The sequence below is a fragment of the Nelusetta ayraudi genome, unplaced genomic scaffold, assembly GCF_046127955.1.
Source record: "Nelusetta ayraudi isolate G7.1 ecotype Tasmania unplaced genomic scaffold, CSIRO-AGI_Nayr_v1 ptg000004l, whole genome shotgun sequence".
In the NCBI taxonomy this organism is placed as follows: Eukaryota; Metazoa; Chordata; class Actinopteri; order Tetraodontiformes; family Monacanthidae; genus Nelusetta; species Nelusetta ayraudi.
The window spans coordinates 8,526,903-8,548,665 of NW_027466054.1; the positions used below are offsets into that span (position 1 = coordinate 8,526,903).

A 21,763-nucleotide genomic window follows, 5' to 3' on the forward strand; every position below is an offset into this window, starting at 1 on the left:
AGAAATCATTAGCTCACCCCTCAAAAGCCGGGGAACTGCAAAATACACCCACAGTGCAGCTTTTACACATAGAAGTTTGGCATGCACATTTGTTTGAAGTTTACAATTTTCTTGTGAACATCCTATTTAATCTGCATAATAATGTCAAAGCGGAATGTAATCACCATCAGCTTTATCCACATTTAAGATCAAGAAAATAAAATGACTACTTTGAGACAGGTTCTATTGATATTATGAACATATTGAACTTAACACGTGATATATATATATGTATATATACATATATATATATCGAACCAGAAAAGGGTGTTTCTTGTCGAGCTAAAATGGTATCTGTGGAATCCTATTGGAATGCCATTGTAATGGTAAACACATCCCCCAAAGGATGTTCCCTGTTAGTCCGTGATTAATGACTTGGCCATTGCACAGTCACATTACCACTCTGAGCAGCCTCTGTATTGATGGAGGTGTTGGGATCAATTATGGCTGTGGAATGGCTGTACAATGGCCCAGTTTTAATCAGTGCAAGATTTTATATGGCTCTATGATGTTAACGGCTATTACCTCCTGTGTCATGTACCAGCTTTAATAACACCCCAGCGAGGCTGCGACTGTCAATGGATGGCATATCCACTTGCAGAGCACAACGTATTTGTATTCATTGGACAGTGAACACACACACACACACACACACACACACACACAGGGCATTAATATACAGCATCACATCACAAGTGAGTTAGAAAGTGAATGATTTTCTCAACCATTGAGGATCATTGATCGTTCCCAATTATGGTTTTAGTTGTATTGTGGGTGAAAACATGGGCACACGACACAAACTTGTACACAAATACACAAAATGCTTACTTATGTATTTTAGAAATCCACATACATCCCAAAGTGTTTGAGGCTTGGAATCTCCATAATATAACCAAAGAGCATTGATAAACACGTCATACAGTGGATTTGATAATACATAAGACGTGTGGCTCCAAAAGGAGCAACCAGTCATCGGGGACATACCACTCTTCAGGTACAAATATGCACTGCAAGAAAAAAAGTAGATCATGTACAGATAGAGGTCATTGCATTATTTAGCATGAAGATATTGAATTTAAGCATGATTTGAAAATATTTCCAGAAGATGACCTGCTGCTGCCATGGGCCAGCCCACCATTACATTTCCTAATTTCCTGATAACTTCATTTTTTATTAATAATCATATCAACATGTATTATATTAGAGCATATACAACATCCGCCAGGCTATTTAAATCACTTGACCTTAAACAGCCTGTCTGCTTGAGTTAAACAATACAGCACATACATTTCTTTCAATACCGTTGAGACAAACAGTTGAGGTGTAAATACTGACAAAATCCCTCTAAGAAAATTACAATATCAAAAAGGCACATAAAATCAGTATGAGCAAATTATTCTCCCTGAATGACTAATTCAAAGGGATGCTTTAAAAAAAGATGCCTTTACTTTAGCTCAATGGCGATCAGATGTCTTTCTAACAAGACAGCATTATGTCTTCAATTATAAAAATGCCTTTTATCTTGGAAAAAAAAATCACATACACAGAATTCCATTGTTCTACATTAATTTGCGTATCCCCGAATATTTTAAGAGAAATATGCAAACCGCATCTGTACATTTATTGCATGAGAAATATGAAATGAAATCAAAAGATGAATTCTAAGAATTTGGAAGTACACATTAAAATCATGTTCAAATGTTTTCAAAAATCAAACTGTACAGGCTTGGAAGGGAAACCACATGCAAAGGTCGAGATCTGTGTGATTGCAGAACGAGGACAAACCAACAAGGTCTAGTTTATTTTACAGGTGCATGCTTCCGGATTGCACGTTTTTGTGTTTGTGTCAATCAGAAATTCAAATCTATTGTAAAAAAAAAAACTGCTTTACGGAGAAGCAAAGGAGGTTACATTGACACCACATGAGGTGCTGTATCAATAGCCAGCAGGGTGTGTCTTCTGTTTTCTGTCATTACAATTTACTCACGTCTTTACTACTTCATCATTACATTACAGGGCTAGACTTAAGATTAAAGGCGAGGTATGAATGAGGTTAGATTAAACTTTGGGGGTTTGGCGCATAGAAAAGAATGGAAAATAGAATTAAGTCAATGTGAATCTCCAAAAGAACAGAGAGCACAAGAGAGAGAAAGATATTTGTGTCTCCCTGAAAATGAATGGAAAAGCCTGTGTTGTAATTGAAACGTCACATTTGGTGTGAACACAGCCTCAAGTTGTTTCTATCATTATAAATAAGACATGGCCATGATTTCATCATTTAAAAGGCGAGCAAATATGTGCTGATGTGTACCTCAGGAACTGCAACCATAGACCTAAAGAATACAATAGTGACACACCCCAAAAAAACAAAAAAACAAATAAATACAACTTCTTAAATAATTCATTAAAACAGTGACATGAAGACTACATGATCGGTTTGAAACAGAATGCCTTTTAAGGTCACAATCAGTGCAGTTGCTCTGTGTGTGTGTGTTTTTAGATCATGTCAGTGATCATCTTCTTATGAGGTTACATGCACTTGTGTGGTATATGACAGTACGGGACTCCCTCAGTGCCGGTCAATTAGGTTTCCTGATGCTCCTTTTTAAATTTTTTTCCTCCCCACTTTCTTTTCTTCTCAAAAGACCAGTCTGCTAATGGTGTTAAAGCCCCCTCCTCCTCCGCCTCCGCCACCTCCACCAGATGGGCCACAGCTCCCTGGTGGGTTGTTGTCATCTGAGCCATTGGGCCGAAATGAGCAGGACGACGGGGCCTGCATAGCCTGAGTGCGGGCGTTGAGCTCCTGCTCCTGTCAGCGGCAGAGGAGAGACCGACAGTGAGAGAGAGAGAGAGAGAGAGAGAGAGAGAGAGAGAGAGAGAGAGACAGAGAGAGACAGAGAGAGAGCGAGACAGTGAGTGAGAGAGAGGGAGAGAGAGAGAGAGAGACAGACAGAGAGACAGAGAGAGAGCGAGACAGTGAGTGAGAGAGATGGAGAGGGGGAGGGAGAGGGAGAGAGAGAGAGGGGGAGAGAGAGACAGAGAGAGAGAGAGAGAGAGAGAGAAGCGCAGTTAAAACCCACAGTCATCACAAGGTAATTAATGTGAGCCACACCTCGTGCTAAATTAGTAAATTCACCTCATGCTGAATTAGCAAGTGACTCTCATGCTGAAAGGGTTAACTCGGCATGAGGTGTGGCTCCAGAGCGCCGGCACAGCACCCTCTACAGGGGGTTCACCTCAGCTACACGCCGTGGCCGAAACGTTGACACAGCACAGTTCAACGGCTCGTGAAATTACACCTCGCGCCTTCTAACGGGACAGCTAAGATTTGCCTTCGGATTCTGTCGCAAACATATATATCTGAAATACTGTGCAGACAGGGCTCGCCCACCTCCCCCCACCCTCCCCTCGTCCCAGAGCTTCTTTCCACCTGAGAAAATCCTTCAGAGCCCTTCACTTATTCACAATAATGCCACATGGACAAGGGCCGCGCACGAGGCATAACTCTGAATGGAATTACACAAACATTGGCGGTTCGTATTAAATGCACGCATGACATATTTTTTGGAGTCTCAGGTGAGCTATATTGCACCTCTTGGCTGCATATTAATTCCTAAGGCTGCAGTCAAACCAAACGCAGCACTGCGGCAAAACCCGGCAGGGTTGTGTCTTATAGATCATATGAAAAGATCTTTTGTAGTTGTGTAGCTCGCTGTGCGTGTGTAGCTCAACCTCTGGTAAAGTGCACTGAATGACGCAGCATGATGCAATCTGCCATACCGGTAGTAAAAAAAACATGTTCTGTGGTTGGTTGTGGCTGCGAATGGAAGAGGTGCAGAGATCTATCGAGATGAGATGTCATTTCCTGAACAGACATTGAATTGACTCTGCGGAAATTGTTCAATTTGTAATGAACTTCAATGAAGGAACTCATTTTGTTTTCATCTGTGCCCTGGTGTTTTATTGTTGTTCTAATTGAGTTCACCTATGTAACTCTTTTGTCCTTTGGGAAAATTAAAGAAAATAAGTGCAGAACACAATGCAGGTGTTTACACCTTTCATACCTGTAAGTACAGCTTGTTGTCCTTGATGATGGCCTCCAGAAGCTCCTTCTGCAGCGGCGGCTCGGTGCTCAGCTTCACCCCGCTGGCCGCGGCTCCTCCGTCCCGGCTCTGTTCCGGCGGCTCCTGCTTCCTGTACATGAGCACGTACGCTGTGTCCTTGGGGAAGCGGTTGGTGATGTTTTGCACCGACTGGAAGGACGAAAACGTCACCCTGCTGTCGTTGAACAGCAGCCAGTCCTTGGCCTCCTGGCCGCCGTTGAGCGCCGTGTCGCCGTACTGGGGCGGCGGGGACAGAGCGGCGCAGGTGGCGGCGCCGAGCTGCTCCGCCGCCTGGCCGCCGCTAACCGGGTCTCCCCTGAAGGCGGTGATGCGATCGGCCGGATGCTGCGTCCCGTCGGCGCCGTTGACGTTGCGGCCGTAGGAGTAGTAGTGGCCGCTCTCCGACGACACCCCGGAGTGCATCACCACCGAGCTGAGCATGTAGAGCTCCGACCCGGCCTGCGCCACCCCGTCTGCCCTCTCCTCCTCCTCCTCCTCCCCCACCACCACCACCTCCTCCTCCTCCTCCTCCACCACGTCCTCATTTTCAGACGGTTTGAGCTTTTTGGCCAGGTTTTCGCTGCTTTCCGGCGAGTCGACCTGCAGCGGGGACGAGGAAGACGAGGCAGACGAGGCGGACGCGGCGGGGGGCCAAGTCGGCCCGGGGCCGGCGTGCACGGGAAGCCTCATGAGCGTGGGGATGGTGACGTTCTCTAGGATCTTCCTTCGCACGTGGCACTTGGCATCGTAGGAGAAGCGCAGCAGGGTGAGGATTAAGTACTCGGGCGCCGACACCACCTTCATGGTCCTCTCGGCCCTCTGGAGCGAGCCGCACTTCTCGCAGAAGTAGGCGTTGTCTTCGTCCAGGATCTCCGGGGCCAGGAAATAATTCACCAGGTCGGGGACGGACAGCGGGGGCTCGTCCACTGCAGAGACGGGGTGGAGGCTCCCGGGAGGCACGTTGGCCGAGCTCGGATCGGGAGCTTCGCTGCCACCGTTGACGGACCCCTGACAAAGGAGCTTCGGCTCTTCTGAGGGCCCCGCGGGTCTGGGGCCGTCCTGGGAGGCAGCGGGCGGACAGAAGGCCAGAGACAGATCTGTGAAGGGCTCCTCCTTCTCAGAGATGCCGTTACAATGCAGACAGCGAATGCCTGTGATCAGGTTCCCGCCGAACATCGTTTCTGTCAGAGTCCTGCTGTCGTTCCCGGCTTTGCTTGCCGCTGCAGTCAAAGGTTCCTCCTCTGCCTCCTCAGGATTGGCCGGCGTTGTGCTGCTTGTGTCAGCGGGAGAGGCGATCTTTGGCTTGGCCGGCTGCAGGAGCTGCAGTGCTTTTTCTTCTTCATGCAACCTTAAAAGTTGTGGGGAAAAAACAGCAACTGTAAAATTATTTAAGCCTTTGCCATGTTACTAACATAACTCAGTTACTCTAAGCAGAGCATGTTCAGAAATGCTAAGTATACAATGAACACCTCCATGTCTTTATCTGCCGAGTTCCATTTTTTTTTACCATTTGTCAGTAAAAAGGTGTACTGGTAATTGTCCTTCATCATTAATTCTGTTTAGCAGAAGCAAGTAATTCATTAGTTTGGTGGTTTGGATGGTCAAGTGTACCTGTCTAGAAGAAATCGGAGGTACTCAGAGCAGTCCTGCTGAGAACCGACATTAAACCAGGGAGGCCGAGAAGCTTCCAAGAAGTTCCTAGGGGCGTATGCTGTCCTCTGCAGGACAAACATGTGAACAGCAAACACATATCAGTTTTGGTCATTGGGTTTACATAGAGAAAAAATTTGGTCATCAACAATTTTGTAAATGAAATGAAATTTAAATGAAATTGAACATTTTAGAAAGATTTTTTGTTTTTACAAAATGTTGCAGTTGCTTAAGCAAACATTTGTTTGCAATAATACATTTTACCCCACTTACCTGAGTGTGAGCGAGGAAAGCAAAGAGCAGCTGCAGTTTCTTCATTAGTGTGTTTGAACCATTTAGATTCAGTGATAAAACATGTCGCCTGAAACTGAAGGAAAACAGATTTCGATTGTCCAAATCAATTACTGTTGATGCTTTCAGTGTGCGCTTAGAATGCCAAACTCACTCTGTGGCCATGAAGAGCGTCTGGATGATGCTATTCATGTAGCAGGTGTTGCCCAGATTGACCAGGCCAGTCTTCCCAGTTTCAGACTTTCCACTTTGCCTCAGAAAGTCAGAGCCAAATGAGTTGGACTGGGACGTCCAGGCACTTTGATTCAACACCAACTTGATCTTCTCTTCAAGTGGCTTTGGAAGATCCTTTAAAAGTGTCAAATTCCATCAGTGAGGTCAGAGAGCACAAAGCCAAAACCAACCAACCTTAATATTTCTGAACATTTAGATGTAATGCATCATTTTTCTCAGTCACTTACAAGATGTTTGATGACAAAAAACTTTTACCTTAATGGCTTCCAATATGTTGTCATAGAGGTCAGGGAAGCCAGAGTACTGGTACATCATGCAGTGTATGAGTTCAGTGAACTGCAGCAGGAAAGCTTTACTGTTCGGGAGACCATCCGTCCTCAGAGACTGGACGAGATGCACCACATGTGGGACAACCTGGGACAGTAAGAGAAAGACACTGAGAACATGCTGGACCTGTACAGAAGTATTTCTCTTCATTCTGGTGAATCTTCATGTCTGAAGATTAGAATCACTACTGAGGGCCTTTAGGGCCACTGCTTGGCACTGAAGTGATTCACACGTCATTTGAGGGTGAGCTGTATTGAGGTCAGGGTGTTGTCCAAAGAAACTTGAGCATCTCTGAAGCAATGTGAACCAGGGGGAGAAGGAAATGTAGCCAACAAAGTGACCGCATCAGAGAGAGAGAGAGAGATGAGCGATAGGAGAACTCTCACCAAATGAAAGGCCTCAGGAGAGTGCTGGAAACTCAGCAGCATGTGGGAGAGCACGGTTAGCGCCCCCTGTCGCACGATGGGGTACCACAGGCGACTGAATACCTGCGGGTGAAAATAAGCTGTATTTATTTTCACCATTAAGCTCTAGAAAGTAGAAAAGATTGTAGAAAATTAAAGGAAGTTAGTGTTTGTTGTTGGTATTGACTACAAACCAGCTCGATTTTAAGCAGAGTGACGTCTATTAGGATGGTGAACTTCTGAACAGCAGCCAGGCCTTTGAGCAGAGCAATGATCCAGGTGTCCACATGGTGAGCCAGAGGCCATGACAGCCAGTCAATCATCCTACAGGGACAGAAGACTGTTGATTACAGGTGCTGTAACTCATGCAAATGTGACAGGTCATAAAAATATGAAAAAAAAGTGTGGAAAACAAAAAAAAAGCCTCACATCTACTGCTTCACTTCAAGTCATAAAATACCCATGTTTCAAAAGCCAGTTATCTCAGATGACTGTGTGACTTTACCTGCAGAGTGCTTTAGTCATGCTTGCATCTTTGACGTTCTGGTCTGCAGTGAGGCTCTTGATGAGCACTGTGATCATCTGCACGGGGATGTGCTGCACCAGACTGGCAAGAGCAATAGATGGGTCAAACGAAGGGTCTGTAAAAGAAAGAACCATGGTGGGAAATTAACACAACTGCACCAATGGCAATTTTCATTTCAGCAATAGCAGGTAGAGTTGACATAACTTTTCATTGAAACCATTTATAAACAGCAGCTCTTAAATGATCAAAATTCAAAACGAAATTGAAGAAAAAATTACAATGTAAAGAATTATAAATCACCTAAAGAAATAATTTAATGATGGCCTATGTATGACAAAGTAATAAATACACAAGTCCGGTTCGTTGAAAAAACAAAAACAATTTAAAGCAATTAATAAATAAGTCTTGAACTGAATAAGTTCAAGACAAGTGGAAAAAATCTGGATGCAGTTACGGTTTTATGGCCCGATACTGATAAGTCAATGTTCAACTTTAATTAGTACAAATGAGTCACCCAACCTAATAGCTCCACTATTACACCTAAATTGCATAATAAAACACTGCATTCCGTATAAGAAAAAAAGAGGAAGAAGGGTAAATAGTTATGAAAAGAAGGTAAGACTTTCACCAGTGGACGAGATGATGGCGAAAAGCTCCTGCAGCGAGGGGAGAAGTGTGGCTGGGTCGGCTTTCCAGATGTTCTGCAGCAGCGTGCTAACCTTTGTCACCTGACCGACGTACTCTCTCAGCTCCCGCTCTTGGCTGGCAAAGCAGTGGAAGTAGCTGATGGTTCTCACCAGCTGCTGGCAGAACAATACGCCCGACTTCTCCCGCGGGATGCACTGCACGAAGTCTGACAGCAGAGTGTTCAGACGGGCGCAGAGCACCGGCTCAGGGCGTTCACACACCATCCTTAAAACCTCCACCTGGATGACACTGAAGATCTCCAGCACCGACGGGCAGCTGATTAGCAGCCTCAGGCAGCAGTGAATGTAGTCTATGATGGCTGGGTCTTTGCGGTCCAATTGGCCGTATCCCTGCTGTAGGAGACTGAGGACAAAGTCTTTGCAAAAGAAACGCTCAAACTCGGGGCGGTGGTAACGTGCATAGGCGTCCAAAACCTGGAGACCAATCTGTTTCTGGAAGGCATCTTCGCCAAGCAGTATGAGGCGGGTGGTCAGAACAAACAGTGACTGACACTGTTCCTCAGTCACCTCTTTCTCTGCTGCTTCGACAACCTTCTTTACAATGGCTCTCTTCACTGGAACAGAATGGTTGGAGCTCAACAGGCCCTCCAAAATTTTGTCCATGATGGAGGTCTGTAGAAGATAATAACACTGGATTTAAAAGTTTACTTTCCAAAAATAAAAATAAAAAATGACTCGGCCTCATGTCTATTGTTAATTCTAACACTTTTTCCAAAACATTTTCAATTGACAACAATGACTCCATTGTAGTGCTTATCATGCTCTCAACACAACCCATCAGAATGTATTGTCTGCAGCCATTCACTGAACAAACCGTAGGCATTCAGCCGCAAATCATGTGAACTCAGCTTTAATGTGATGCAGCTGCAACAGCTCTTGTCTAAGGGTTTAGACAAGAGCTGCGCAGTGATGACAATAGGAAAACATAAGAATTTGAACCTAATACTGAGCACTACTAAGAAAGTTTAAAGTAGAAACTGTTCTACACATTCTTATGTATACATACATACAAACTTACATTCACTCAATATTGTGATTTCCCCCCCGAAAACAAAAAATGAAGCGCATGAGCAGGTCTGAACCTGATGGAAATACCAAAGGGTAATTTCATGCTAAACATTTGGAAACAGTGTTATACTGCTTACTTGTTGCTGTCGTAGCAACATGCGTGAAAATGTTTGTGCATTGCGCACATTTTTTTTTTTTTTTTTAGATGTGGCGTTACTTATATCTGAACACTGAATAATGGGAGTTTCCATTTGAAAATTGTGCTTGTGTTTAAACACCGGTGGCTGGTTTGCTAACGCTAGCGATATTGATAAATGAACTTCTTTTTAAATTTCGCAGTTAAACCACGGACGGACTGCTGTTAATTTGACAAAACCCTACGTGTCCGATCTAACAATTAATACAAACAATTAATGCCTTATGCCTCTAACAACAAAATAATAAACAAAAGCAACACAAACAGGCCTGACGTTAGCCGTAATGCCGACACACATAAGCTTGAAAATTGGCGAGGCAATATGTACTTACCCCCAAAGAGCATGTCAACCGTGTTGACCAGAATAGAGTCAATGTCCAAAAGTTTACACTCGTTCAGTCGAATTAATATGTGTTATTTGGTTTGCTTGATTACTGAGAAACAGCTGATTAACCGTCCAGTGACGTCATAATAGTTGACAGGAAAGCTGGTGGGACCCTGGCGTGGTGTCATTTTCGTCTCAAGAACTGCCTGTCACGAAGTTGTTGCCTGACCGAAAATCAAAAAGGCGGTTCTCCAATTTTGATATTTTATGATTTTTCAAAATAACGTGATGAAGTGAGATTGAAATTCAATCGCAGTATTGGTACATTTCTAAGGTGTTTTTGTTATCTCGATATGATGCTTCGGGAAAAAAATAAAAATAAAACTCAAAAGTCTTTACTTATAAAACCTTCCTTATCTTCAGCGCACGGAGGATACTGAAGGAGCTTAACAATTTGGCAAGTTGATTAAAGATGATCTAATGACTGTGGTTTCTTTGTAAAGAACACCGCACATTTTTAGCTTCATTCAAACTATGTATGTGCGACATCTCCGATTGCTTCTGAAGGCGGCTAGCTGAAGTCTCGCGATAGAACGCAATGTACGCGGGATGCTCGGGACAATTTTCCTAGCGCGCCGCGAACGTGCAGTCTCTGTCTAACCGGTGTGTCTTTCATCATAAACAAAAGGATAGTTGGCTTTTATCTCCATCTAGTTCGAAAAATCGTTATCGACTGCTTACCAGGACACCACTGGGAATCGTACCAAGGCCGACAAATTGGGAACAAAGATCAAAATTGATTAAAAAATGTCCGAAAGCGCGAACTGCGAGGAACAGCGGGAAGAACCGACCGAACTTGAAGAAGCCGGAGGAGCGGAGGTAGGGTTATCTAAAACACTCATTGTCTCCTTTCCGCGCTGCGTAGTTACATCTGTCACCGGGCCGCCTCACAATTCTCTACCGCTCCTGTGTCCTGATGTTTATCACGCCGTCTCTGTACCCCCAAACTCAGCCGGTTACAACTTGGCTTTACTTTTTATGTGTTGTGGCTAGCTGGGAACTCGCTGTTTGTGCTAGTTGGCTAGCTGCGGCCGTCGCTAACTGTTAGCTCACAGCAGCAGCAGGCAGTTGGGACTGAAGCTAACGTTGGCGCACGCAGCGGTAGCGAGCGCTACTAGCCCGCTTCATGAGGCTGACGGACTGTACGCCAAACCCCGCCGCCAGAATCACACCGATTGCCGCACCAAAACGCACCTACACTCCGGGTAGGACGCCCACGCATCGTCAGATTTACCCAGTGACTTGCCATTCATAGCTCGCTAGCTCTTAGAATAAAAGTTATCAGTATGGCAACAGCGCACACTGCTTCGCTGCCTAGTCAACGTCTTTGTTTTCAGCGGGTGTAGCGACGGGGTGTGAAACTGTCAGACGCTGCGGCTGAATGGGCATGGAAAATGAGTTCTGTTGCGATTTCTGCTTTTGCTTTCATTTTTAAAGAAGACAGTTTTTCTATGTCATCACACAGTTCGGTGGCGCCAGGAAAACTTGTTTGCGCTCAAGACAAATTCAATAGTCGTAAACCAAATGTAGTCATGCGCTATTATTACGCATGTAAGTTCCCAAGAAGGAATGTAGACTGCAGATGTACGTTTGACTGATAACCGACTTGAACTTCAGTTTGGTTTTGGCCTTTAGTCAGAGCCCATTTAGTAGATGTTGTTTTTGATCCTGTTTCTCCAGCTCCCTTCACGAAGACTTTTGTGTCGTCCCTTTCTGTTATCCCGCTTAGGAAAAGTCTGATTCTTCTGATGCTGGAAAAGAGTCTTCCTCAGACGCAGGACCTGACGGGCAAGATGGATCGTCCCCCTCTTCATCCAAAGCTAAAGAATCTACCCCGGGCTACGAGGAGAAAGTGGTAAGAACCCGTTTGATCTCACTTGGTCAACACGTGTGCTGCCCCCTTTTTCTTTAAGACCGTCTCTCCCCCCATGTCCACAGCAAACGGATCGGACCAACAGGTTTGAGTACCTGCTGAAGCAAACAGAGCTGTTTGCTCATTTTGTGCAACCCGCTGCACAGAAGACCCCAACATCTCCACTGAAAATGAAACCAGGTCGTCCTCGGATCAAGAAGGATGAGAAACAGAACCTGATCTCCGCTGGAGAGTGAGTGCACGTCTACAGTGTACACAGGACAAAAAATAAATAAATAAAAATAAATAGGACTCCTCCCACTGTGATTGTAACACGTGGCTTCTTTTCTGTGATGCTCAGTAACCGCCATCGCCGCACAGAGCAGGAGGAGGACGAGGAGCTCCTGAGTGAGAGCACCAAGACAACCAACGTCTGCACTCGTTTTGATGACTCGCCCTCCTGTAAGTAAATGATTCTTTGAAGGCAGCAATGAAAATGAGCAGGTGTGATGACTGTACGTTCTCTCCCTCAGACGTCAAAACAGGGAAGATGAGGGACTACCAGGTCCGCGGCCTCAACTGGCTCATTTCTTTATACGAGAACGGCATCAATGGCATCCTCGCTGATGAAATGGTCTGTACGGCCCCACAAAACCTTATCGGAAGGTTAGTGCGCTCTATGGACGCTGTGTTAACATATGCCACTGTGCTGTACACACAGGGTTTGGGGAAAACTCTGCAGACCATCTCCCTGCTGGGTTACATGAAGCACTACAGAAACATCCCTGGTCCTCACATGGTGCTGGTGCCCAAGTCCACCCTCTACAACTGGATGAACGAGTTCAAGAGATGGGTGCCCTCGCTCCGTGCAGTCTGCCTGATTGGAGACCGAGAGCAGAGGGTAGGCTTCGGCTGAATGCTGACTGCCCGGCAAAACGTCACCTCACGCCAGTGTCTTCATATTCTGTCTCCCTGCTTTGAATTTCAGACTGCCCTGATCAGAGACGTGCTGCTGCCTGGAGAGTGGGACGTGTGCGTCACATCATACGAGATGCTCATCATCGAAAAAGCAGTGTTCAAGAAATTCAACTGGCGCTACCTGGTCATCGACGAAGCCCACAGGATCAAGAATGAAAAATCAAAGGTGATGCAGCTATTGGTGAAAGGGAGAAGTTGAGCCAACGTTGGTGAGTTGAGCTGTCTAAACAGAGAAAACATGCTTTTCTTCACTCAGCTGTCTGAAATTGTGCGAGAATTCAAGACCACCAATCGCTTGTTGCTCACCGGAACCCCGCTGCAAAACAACCTCCATGAGCTGTGGGCTCTGCTTAACTTCCTGCTGCCCGACGTCTTTAACTCATCAGAGGTGAGAGCAGCCTGGAAATTATAGTTTCGTAGCAGTTTAAAGGCCAAGTGTGTAAAATTTAAAGGGATCTGTTGATGCAGAAAAAAACAAAACTGATATTTTTGCCAGGTAAAGTCTCTAAAAACACAATATATGACAATATTATTTTTCACCACTATGTGATACAAAAGTGTTTCGGTCTTACTTGTTAATCTCCCTCCTTGCAGGACTTTGACTCCTGGTTTGACACCAACAACTGCTTGGGTGACCAGAAGCTGGTTGAACGTCTTCACACAGTACGTATCACGTTTCCCAGTTTAGCTTTTCACTCATCACTATCAGCTTGTGTTATTTGGGTAAAAATGTTGCGGTATAATTTTTTTAAACCCTCTTTTAGGTTCTGCGTCCCTTCCTGCTCCGACGTATAAAAGCTGACGTGGAGAAAACCCTGCTTCCGAAAAGAGAGATCAAGATGTACGTTGGCCTGAGCAAGATGCAGCGAGAGTGGTAAGCAGTGCAATCCAACCCACACTGAGCACAACTTCAACCTGGAGACAGGCGTGGGGCGGCTGACTGAAGTGCACGTGGTTCCGAACCATCAGGTACACAAAGATTCTGATGAAGGACATCGACATCCTGAACTCTGCGGGCAAGATGGACAAGATGCGTCTGCTGAACGTCCTCATGCAGCTGAGGAAGTGCTGCAACCACCCGTACCTTTTTGACGGTGCCGAGCCCGGACCCCCCTACACGACCGACCTCCACCTGGTGGTGAACAGCGGCAAGATGGCGGTCCTGGACAAGCTTCTGCCCAAGATGAAGGAACAGGGTATGTAGCCGGTCAAGTCTGCGTGTGTAATCTGGAGCCGAGAGAGAAAATTCCAAATTGAATTTTCAGATTGAAATTGTTGCTTGTCGGGGGTGAAATTTCTCGTAATCGGGTCTGGTTGCTAACCGTCCTACTCCTGTTCAGGTTCTCGCATCCTCATCTTCAGCCAGATGACCAGAGTGCTGGACATCTTGGAGGACTACTGTATGTGGAGGAACTACGGCTACTGCCGTCTCGACGGCCAGACGCCACACGAGGAGAGACAGGTGTGGCGCCTTCACCCACTGACAGGGTTCTTTGTAGTCTGATAAATTTTATTCCAGACTCGGGTCCACACTAAAAAAAAATGAAGTGCAGTAGGACCTAATCAGAGCAATCTTGACATCATCAGTACACTTATTAAATTTTCGTGCAAGTATGTTGGCTTGTGCATAGAGTTTGCAGCACTGACGCTGGATGTCATCATCATCACATAAATTATCTCTATGTGGCCGAGTCGAATCAATATGCTTGTTTTTCCTCAGGAAATGAGTGGAGGAGTGATCACAATTTTTATCTCGTTTTGGTTTGCAGATCTCGATCAACGCGTACAACGAGCCCAACAGCTCAAAGTTCATCTTCATGTTGAGCACCAGGGCCGGAGGTCTGGGTATCAACTTGGCCACGGCCGACGTCGTCATCCTGTACGACTCGGACTGGAACCCTCAGGTCGACCTTCAGGCCATGGTGAGTCCAGTTCTCGGGATCTTCTGCCAATCGCCGAGCAGCAGGCGCCGCACCTGACCCTCACCCATCCCATCTCCATTCTCACCTCGCCTCAGGACCGAGCCCACAGGATCGGTCAGCAGAAGCAGGTGCGAGTCTTCCGCTTCATCACGGAGAACACGGTGGAGGAGAGGATCGTGGAGAGGGCCGAGATGAAGCTACGGCTGGACTCCATCGTCATCCAGCAGGGTACGCCGTCTCCTCCGCAGCAAATAACCACCACGACGACAACACTCAAGTCTTGAGTAAAACACACCCGTTTGCGCCCTACAGGAAGACTGGTGGATCCGACCGCTAACAAGCTGGGCAAGGACGAGATGCTGTCCATCATCCGCCACGGCGCCACGCACGTCTTCGCCTCCAAGGAGAGCGAGATCACGGACGACGACATCGACGCCATCCTGGAGAGAGGCGAGAGGAAGGTGGGTCTCGCTGCGCCGTGCTCCACAGCAGGGTTTTTCAACCTTTCTTGAGCCACGGCTTATTTTTTACAATGAAAAAATCCCATGGCCGTTGCAGACCATGGAGATGAAGGAGAAGCTGTCCACTCTGGGCGAGAGCTCTCTTAGGAACTTCACCATGGACACGGAGAACAGCAGCGTGTACACGTTTGAAGGAGAGGATTACAGGGAGAAGAAAAAGGTAAAAACAAAGAAATATTCTACAAGGTTATAAATAGAAGTGTGTGTGTGTGTGCATGTGTGCCAACCATGTCTTCTTTTTATCCAGGTCATTACCAACTGGATTGAGCCTCCCAAGAGAGAAAGGAAGGCCAACTACGCCGTGGACGCCTACTTCAGAGAAGCTCTGAGAGTCAGCGAGCCCAAAGCGCCGAAGGCTCCTCGTCCCCCCAAGCAGCCAAACGTCCAGGACTTCCAGTTCTTCCCCCCGCGCCTCTTCGAGCTCCTGGAGAAGGAGATTCTGTTTTACAGGAAGACCATCGGCTACAAAGTAACTGAGCCTTTTTGTGTAGTTTGCGTCGCCGGTGTTGAAATGTCCCGCTGAGCCGTGAAGTCACCGTGGCTGTGTCCCCCGCAGGTGCCCCGAAATCCCGACATGCCAAATTCAGCCCACGTCCAGAAAGAAGAGCAGGCCAAGATCGACGAGGCCGAGGCTCTCTCTGAGGAGGAGCTGGAGGAGAAGGAGAACCTGCTGCAGAAGGTAACGGCAGATGGTTTGAAGCAGTTTCAAAAATATCAACCAATTTCAAGCAACCTTCAAAAGGCACAATTTGTAGTTGCAAAAAACTGAAACTGGAAACAATTATCATGTAGCAAGGTTCTTGCAAATCTGCAATGCACACCCATTGACTTGACGTATCTTCACGGCAGGGATTCACCATCTGGAACAAGCGCGACTTCAACCAGTTCATCAAAGCCAATGAGAAGTGGGGCCGGGACGACATTGAGAACATCGCCAGAGAGGTGGAGGGGAAAACTCCAGAGGAAGTTATGGAATATTCTGGTAACTGCAGTGATTTTCTTTTAACCCTCTATTCCACCGTCAGACCAACACTTGGGACGTGTCTTAGTGATTTTCTTTTTTTTTTTTTTTGCTTTTGTAACCGTCAGCTGTGTTCTGGGAGCGCTGCAACGAGCTGCAAGATATCGAGAAGATCATGGCCCAGATCGAGAGGGGGGAGGCCCGCATCCAGAGGAGGATTAGCATTAAGAAGGCACTGGACTCCAAGGTAGCCGGCCGCTAACATCAGTCACCTCACTGTCATTGTCTTCCACACTAAAGTGTTGGAACACAAACATTTATCGGATTTAATAATCAGCGCTGTCTCTTATTTTCCCAGATTGGTCGCTACAAGGCCCCATTCCATCAGCTCCGCATCTCTTACGGCACCAACAAAGGCAAGAACTACACGGAGGAGGAGGACCGCTTCCTCATCTGCATGCTCCACAAGCTGGGCTTCGACAAGGAGAGCGTGTACGACGAGCTGCGCCAGTGCATCCGCAACTCGCCGCAGTTCCGCTTCGACTGGTTCCTCAAATCCAGGACCGCCATGGTAAAATATGGACTTGATATGGACTTGTGTGTCATTGAGATGTGATATTTGTCTTTGCACATTGTTGCCTGAAAGTCATTTTCCTTTGTATGTGTCTGCGTTGTGCAGGAGCTGCAGAGGCGATGCAACACCCTGATCACGCTGATCGAGAGAGAGAACATGGAGCTGGAGGAGAGGGAGAAGGCTGAGAAGAAGAAGCGGGGCCCCAAAACTGCATCCGTGAGTCAAAATTCATCCAATGTTAGAAGATAATCCAAAATGACCCGTATTTACCTAAAAGATAAACATTGCAATTTTCCATGGAAGATGCTTCCGTTTTCATATTTAGCATTGTATTTATGAAGACATTAATGCATGAGCCCAAGTGGGGCATCGGAAAACAGAAATTAAAATGGCAATTGATTGTAATATGAATTATTACCACTAGATGGTGCGAGATCTGCCACACTAGACCTTTAAAGGGCTGTTTCTAGTGACTGTTGACTCAACATTTTATTCTTCTAAATCTGCTTTTTCTTAATTCAGGCCCAGAAACGGAAGTCGGAGGGAACCCCTGACGGTCGCGGACGCAGAAAAAAGTTGAAGTTGTAAAATTGGACATAATTTAAATCTCACTTTGAGAACGGCAGCCAGCGACGGCATCGTTAGTCCTAGTGTCTGTGTTTGTGTTGCAGGCGGTGATAATGTACTGTGTAAAACCCTCTGGACTGATCTCCTGGTTTTAGGTTTTAGGAAGTGCTCCTCTACAGGCTGACCACGTCGTCACTCACCTCAATACTGCAGCTGTGCTGGTTTAGTTTTTTTGTGTGTGCTAGACCTCTTTTTTAGTACTAGTACTAAAATTGGAAAGAAAGTGTATTTATGCCTGTTGGTTGTACCACATTCCATTGCTCAAAACAGTATCTCCTATTTTTATTTGAAGAAAATGTTCTTTTTATCTTCCTATGTAAAGTAGAAAATGTCTTTAAACGTAACAAATAAACATCCCCCTTTTTTTTTTTAAAGTTTGTGTTGTGGTAAATAAAGCACTCATTCAAAATAAGGCATTTATATTTGGCAGGTAAAATGTACAAACATTAAAACAGTGATGAACCACAAAAGCAAGATAAACTGTCACCTGTAGAATAATCACAGATTTTATGCTGTATTTTTCCAGGACTTGATCAACAAATCAAAGACATAGTGTATCATAGTGTTTTTCAAGTTTCACCAGGGTTAAAAGCCTTTTCCATATTTCTATAGTTTTTTTTATGTACAGATATAAATTTTTGCATCTGATTTAAGCCTTATCGAAAAGGGAAACGTAGAAAAGTTGTAGCGTCAGGAAATGCCGTTTACAATCCCTTTCATGGTGCTACAGTAAGCCAGCAGGGGGCCGATATGCTGCAGATTTCAGAAATCTTTGATCAAATTATCATTCATTAAGGTCAGCTTCAACTAACATTCATTCCATTTGTTCTACCCTTCACACAAAATAAACACTGAATTACATTAATATTCATAATAAAAAAAAAACCTTGGTAAACTAAATTTTAAAGGAACGTGAGAAAATGTATCTTATAATATTGTAAAAGGGTTGCCTTGAACTTCTAGCATCGGCTAAAATGGGATTCTCATGCATTTGCAAATATTAGAAAAAGCAAGATATTTTACAACTTGGCAACCAGTGAAGCAAGTCAATCATTTGAGAGGCCTTTGCTTCCATATCCAACCATTACAAATAGGCAGAAACCTACATAAACATTACGGTGAGAGCAAATCGAACAGTAAGAGATAGATACATCTCAAAAAAAAAAACAGATTGAGATCTCAAAAAAACAACAAAAAAACTCCCCAAACACTGACGTACTGTGCTTGTCCGCAGGTTTCAACGGGCTCCATTCAGTGCTGCAAGAGTTGGGCTTCGAAGGCACGTGGGTGGGTCGAGACTATCGCAGTCTTTTTGTCGGGAGGGTTGTTTTTTTCCTAGACCTCAGAGCTGTCCGGGCTGCCCCACGCGCTGTGGCCTTGGCTGTGGCCGGTGTAGGCGGACGAGGAGGACGTGGCGTACGGAGGGAACTGCGTCTTCTTCTCCCTCCTCTTGCGCCGCAGCAGCAGCAGGACCACGACGGTGGCAATGAGGCAGACGAGCAGGACCAGGCCGCCCAGGCCCACTAGCATCGGCAGAGTGCTGGAATCCGCTGGCTCTCGTCCAGAACTCTCCAGCAGGGGGCGCTCCAGGAGCGGGTCGCGGTTGTGGGACCAGGCCTGGCGCTGGTTGACCACCAGGCGGTCGGCCCGCTCCAGGGCGATGTGCTGGATGTTGGTGCCGCGGCTGTTCTCCAGGCCGATGTCCTGGGCCAGCGCCGGGCCGGGGGGTGGGAGAGCGGCGCGGCGACGGCGCAGGGAGGATGCCGACGCATCAGCCGGTCGCTCCATAGCTGACATGGTGTGATGCAGATACTCCACGCTGCGTTTGCCAATGTTGCGGTTGGCGTTCTGCTTGGAACGGACGGTGTAAATAGTGTGGATGAACCACTCACGGCCTGCAGCCACCTGCACAGACAAGTCAGAATGTGTTTATGTTGAATGTATGACACGCAATATGTAAACATGATGGCAGATCGATGACAAAACACTGATAGCTAAGATCCGACATCTTAAATCTCTCTTATCCATATTGAAAATCTCCAACAGAAAGGATTTTCAATTGGTCTTCCAGAAACGATCAACCTCTGACAAAAGAAGGAAGCGAGCTTCTTTTGGAAACCAAACAAGGAAACAAAGACAGAAATACAGGAAGTGACTGCAAGCCGAGCTGCTGCCAAAAAGCAAAGCAGCTGTTTAATCAGAACTATGAGCCATTTTGCCTTTCAAAGGACTCCATCCTTTTTCAATATGCTCTTCTTCCTTAACGCAGGGTCACAGGAGTCTGCTCGAGCCTATCTGGAGCTGTCATGGGGCAAAGGCAGGGTGACACCCTGGACAAGTTGCCAGTTCATCGCAGGGCCACATACAGTCACACAACCCTCCAGTCAATTAAGGCCTCCCCAGTCCTGGGATCGAACCTGCAACCTTTCTTGCTGTGAGTCGACAGCGCTAACCACTGCGCCACTGTGTTGCCCTACAAAGGGCTCAAAATGACTTTGGTAACCTGAGCCACTAACACCCAGAGAGCGATGAGCAGCAATGGAAAATAGATGGATGGATTTGTGTTGGGTTTGCATCACAGTTGTGCAAAGACAATATCTCATTTGAGGTCTTGCTATTGTGAAGTTGTGCACACGCTTGACCGGACTCAGACCGACCTGAAAGAGTGGGGATGAGGAGAGGGTGAAACCATCTGATCCTGGCTGCCGGACCAACGGCAGACCTCCTGGTGTGTCTTGAGCCAGCGTGGCCTTGAATGAAACGTCTCCGAACACGGTGGCCTGGGTCTCTGGCTGAGCTTTGTCCTGCGGAAAAGGCGATGGACAGATGTGAGACATAGTCACTGCTTCTTCTGCTAAACAGGAAGTCGTGTTCACTGCATCCTACCAGGATTTTGAATCTGTACAGAAGGGATGGGGCGTCCGCCAGGCAGCCGTACTCCTTGTTGGTGGGGTTGTACTTGGGGACGTAACCGTCCGCCCCAGTGCAGAGGAAGACTTTCTCGATGCTGCAGGAGAAGGAGTCACCCAGGTTCTGGACCGGGTCCACCATCACACGGCCGTAGATTGATGAACCTAAAGCAGGAAAAACACAGCAGCTGCACTGTATCACGGAAGGATTTTTAAATTCTGGCCTGTAATGCTGACTTCGGGCCTTAGGGTGGCAGCATTGTCGCACCTTCAGAGAAAGCAGCGTCCGTCCCTTCACCGAAACCCATGGCACCGTCAGACAACCACAGCTCCTTCTTGGACAGCAAGAACATCTGAGTGTTGAGGCTGAACTCAGCAGCCACTGGGTCACTGACCTACAATCCAGGTTGGGGTTTAGGTAAAAAACAAACAAACAAACAAAACAAAAACATATATATCAAAAGTTGCAGACATGGCCAAAATCAAATTAATACTAATTATAACTTAGTGTTGGCAATCAAGATAATGAGACCTACTTGTTTAGTGAGTGACTCATAACCCTTTAAAAATTAATATGTTGACTAAATGTCTGATTGGGAGGAATGTTTTAGTTTAAGTAAAACCATTGACTGAATAAAAGGATGGGCGGAGCCTGCATTCTATCGTTTGACCAGCAGGGGGCCCCCAAAATGAAGCCAATCACTAAGTTTCCGAACGGGTATTTGCAAACCAACAGGTACTCCGTCCATCTTTAATCAACGAATAAAAGAAACAAATGAAAAAAAGCTTATTTATGTCTTCAGTGGTGACCGTATTGTATGGGCGTATGTAACCAGGCTAACCTGCTGGAAACGAATGTCCATGTCAAACGTCAGCGGCTCCCTCGGGTGGCAGACGGGTGGGATGCTGAACTCCCCATTGGGTGATGCGATGCAGGGGACCATCTTAACCGTGTAGGTCCCAGAGTAGTCTCTCACCTGCAGGTCACACACAAACAGGACAAGGTCAGTGATGTTAAGCGTTGTTTCACCGCATCTGGCATTGCTCCTACCACACATGCACCGTTTCCCTGTGTATCTATCTATCTATCTATCTATCTATCTATCTATCGATCTATCTATCACTCTAATGTCGACTCAATATTCAGGTTAAGTCATTGTGTTGTTAACAGATGAAAAGCACCAACAAACTCTAATTCTAACCACTTCTCCTTCAGCCTGCTCCATTCATTGGTTGCTACAGCCAATCATCTGCCTCTAACTAACTCTATCTACTGCGCCAAGTAACTTCACATCCTTTTCCACTACATTCATAAATCTCCTCTTTGCTCTTCCTCCCAGCATCGTGCTGCCAGTTCAAACCTCCAGCCTCATTCTCCCCATATGTTCACTGAGCGTGTCCAAACCATCTCAGTCTGGCCCCTCTGGCTTAATCTCCAAAACATCAAACAAACTGTAATCACACAATGGGGGTAAAACACAGCTGGAAGCAGTTTGCAGCATTAACAGACGGCTGAAGCCATTTATATGGCTGCTATTTTTGAGCATTT

General features: G+C 46.2%; 3 protein-coding genes across 3 annotated transcripts in view; 1 reads left to right on the forward strand and 2 right to left on the reverse strand.

Annotated features, from left to right (window-relative positions):
• Positions 1-855: 855 nt before the first annotated feature.
• On the reverse strand, positions 856-10,191 carry usp38 (ubiquitin specific peptidase 38). Its single transcript, XM_076032956.1, has 11 exons — positions 9,818-10,191; positions 8,203-8,893; positions 7,554-7,689; positions 7,243-7,372; positions 7,031-7,132; positions 6,573-6,731; positions 6,238-6,431; positions 6,066-6,159; positions 5,754-5,860; positions 4,104-5,490; positions 856-2,848 (listed from the first exon to the last, which is right to left on the reverse strand). Exons 2-11 carry the CDS (start codon positions 8,882-8,884, stop codon positions 2,678-2,680), a joined length of 3,162 nt encoding a protein of 1,053 aa, XP_075889071.1. The 5' UTR covers positions 8,885-8,893; positions 9,818-10,191; the 3' UTR covers positions 856-2,677.
• A 257-nt stretch (positions 10,192-10,448) lies between these two features.
• On the forward strand, positions 10,449-17,671 carry smarca5 (SNF2 related chromatin remodeling ATPase 5). Its single transcript, XM_076032966.1, has 23 exons — positions 10,449-10,689; positions 11,600-11,725; positions 11,809-11,975; positions 12,084-12,184; positions 12,256-12,356; positions 12,444-12,623; positions 12,711-12,866; positions 12,957-13,088; positions 13,295-13,363; positions 13,465-13,574; positions 13,670-13,896; positions 14,041-14,162; positions 14,470-14,622; positions 14,718-14,850; positions 14,935-15,083; positions 15,181-15,303; positions 15,391-15,612; positions 15,700-15,822; positions 15,993-16,125; positions 16,233-16,351; positions 16,463-16,675; positions 16,784-16,894; positions 17,201-17,671. Exons 1-23 carry the CDS (start codon positions 10,618-10,620, stop codon positions 17,264-17,266), a joined length of 3,108 nt encoding a protein of 1,035 aa, XP_075889081.1. The 5' UTR covers positions 10,449-10,617; the 3' UTR covers positions 17,267-17,671.
• A 199-nt stretch (positions 17,672-17,870) lies between these two features.
• frem3 (Fras1 related extracellular matrix 3) overlaps positions 17,871-21,763 on the reverse strand; it is a 28,451-nt gene continuing 24,558 nt past the window's right edge. Inside the window, exons 20-24 of the mRNA XM_076032944.1 lie at positions 21,057-21,191; positions 20,483-20,609; positions 20,192-20,379; positions 19,963-20,109; positions 17,871-19,210 (exon numbers count right to left, since the gene is read on the reverse strand). Of these exons, the coding sequence (XP_075889059.1) occupies positions 18,641-19,210; positions 19,963-20,109; positions 20,192-20,379; positions 20,483-20,609; positions 21,057-21,191 (1,167 nt within the window). The 3' untranslated portion in view covers positions 17,871-18,640. The remainder of the gene's footprint in view (positions 19,211-19,962; positions 20,110-20,191; positions 20,380-20,482; positions 20,610-21,056; positions 21,192-21,763) is intronic.

Excerpts from the sequence above, each read along its gene's own strand:
- usp38 (XM_076032956.1), bottom strand. The coding sequence starts at position 8,884 with ATGGACAAAATTTTGGAGGGCCTGTTGAGCTCCAACCATTCTGTTCCA. Across the intron at positions 6,732-7,030 it reads CTCCTGAGGCCTTTCATTTG|GTTGTCCCACATGTGGTGCA; the intron begins GTGAGAGTTCTC and ends TTACTGTCCCAG. Across the intron at positions 5,491-5,753 it reads CTCCGATTTCTTCTAGACAG|GTTGCATGAAGAAGAAAAAG; the intron begins GTACACTTGACC and ends ACAACTTTTAAG.
- smarca5 (XM_076032966.1), top strand. The coding sequence starts at position 10,618 with ATGTCCGAAAGCGCGAACTGCGAGGAACAGCGGGAAGAACCGACCGAA. Across the intron at positions 15,084-15,180 it reads TGGAGAGAGGCGAGAGGAAG|ACCATGGAGATGAAGGAGAA; the intron begins GTGGGTCTCGCT and ends TGGCCGTTGCAG. Across the intron at positions 15,304-15,390 it reads ATTACAGGGAGAAGAAAAAG|GTCATTACCAACTGGATTGA; the intron begins GTAAAAACAAAG and ends CTTTTTATCCAG.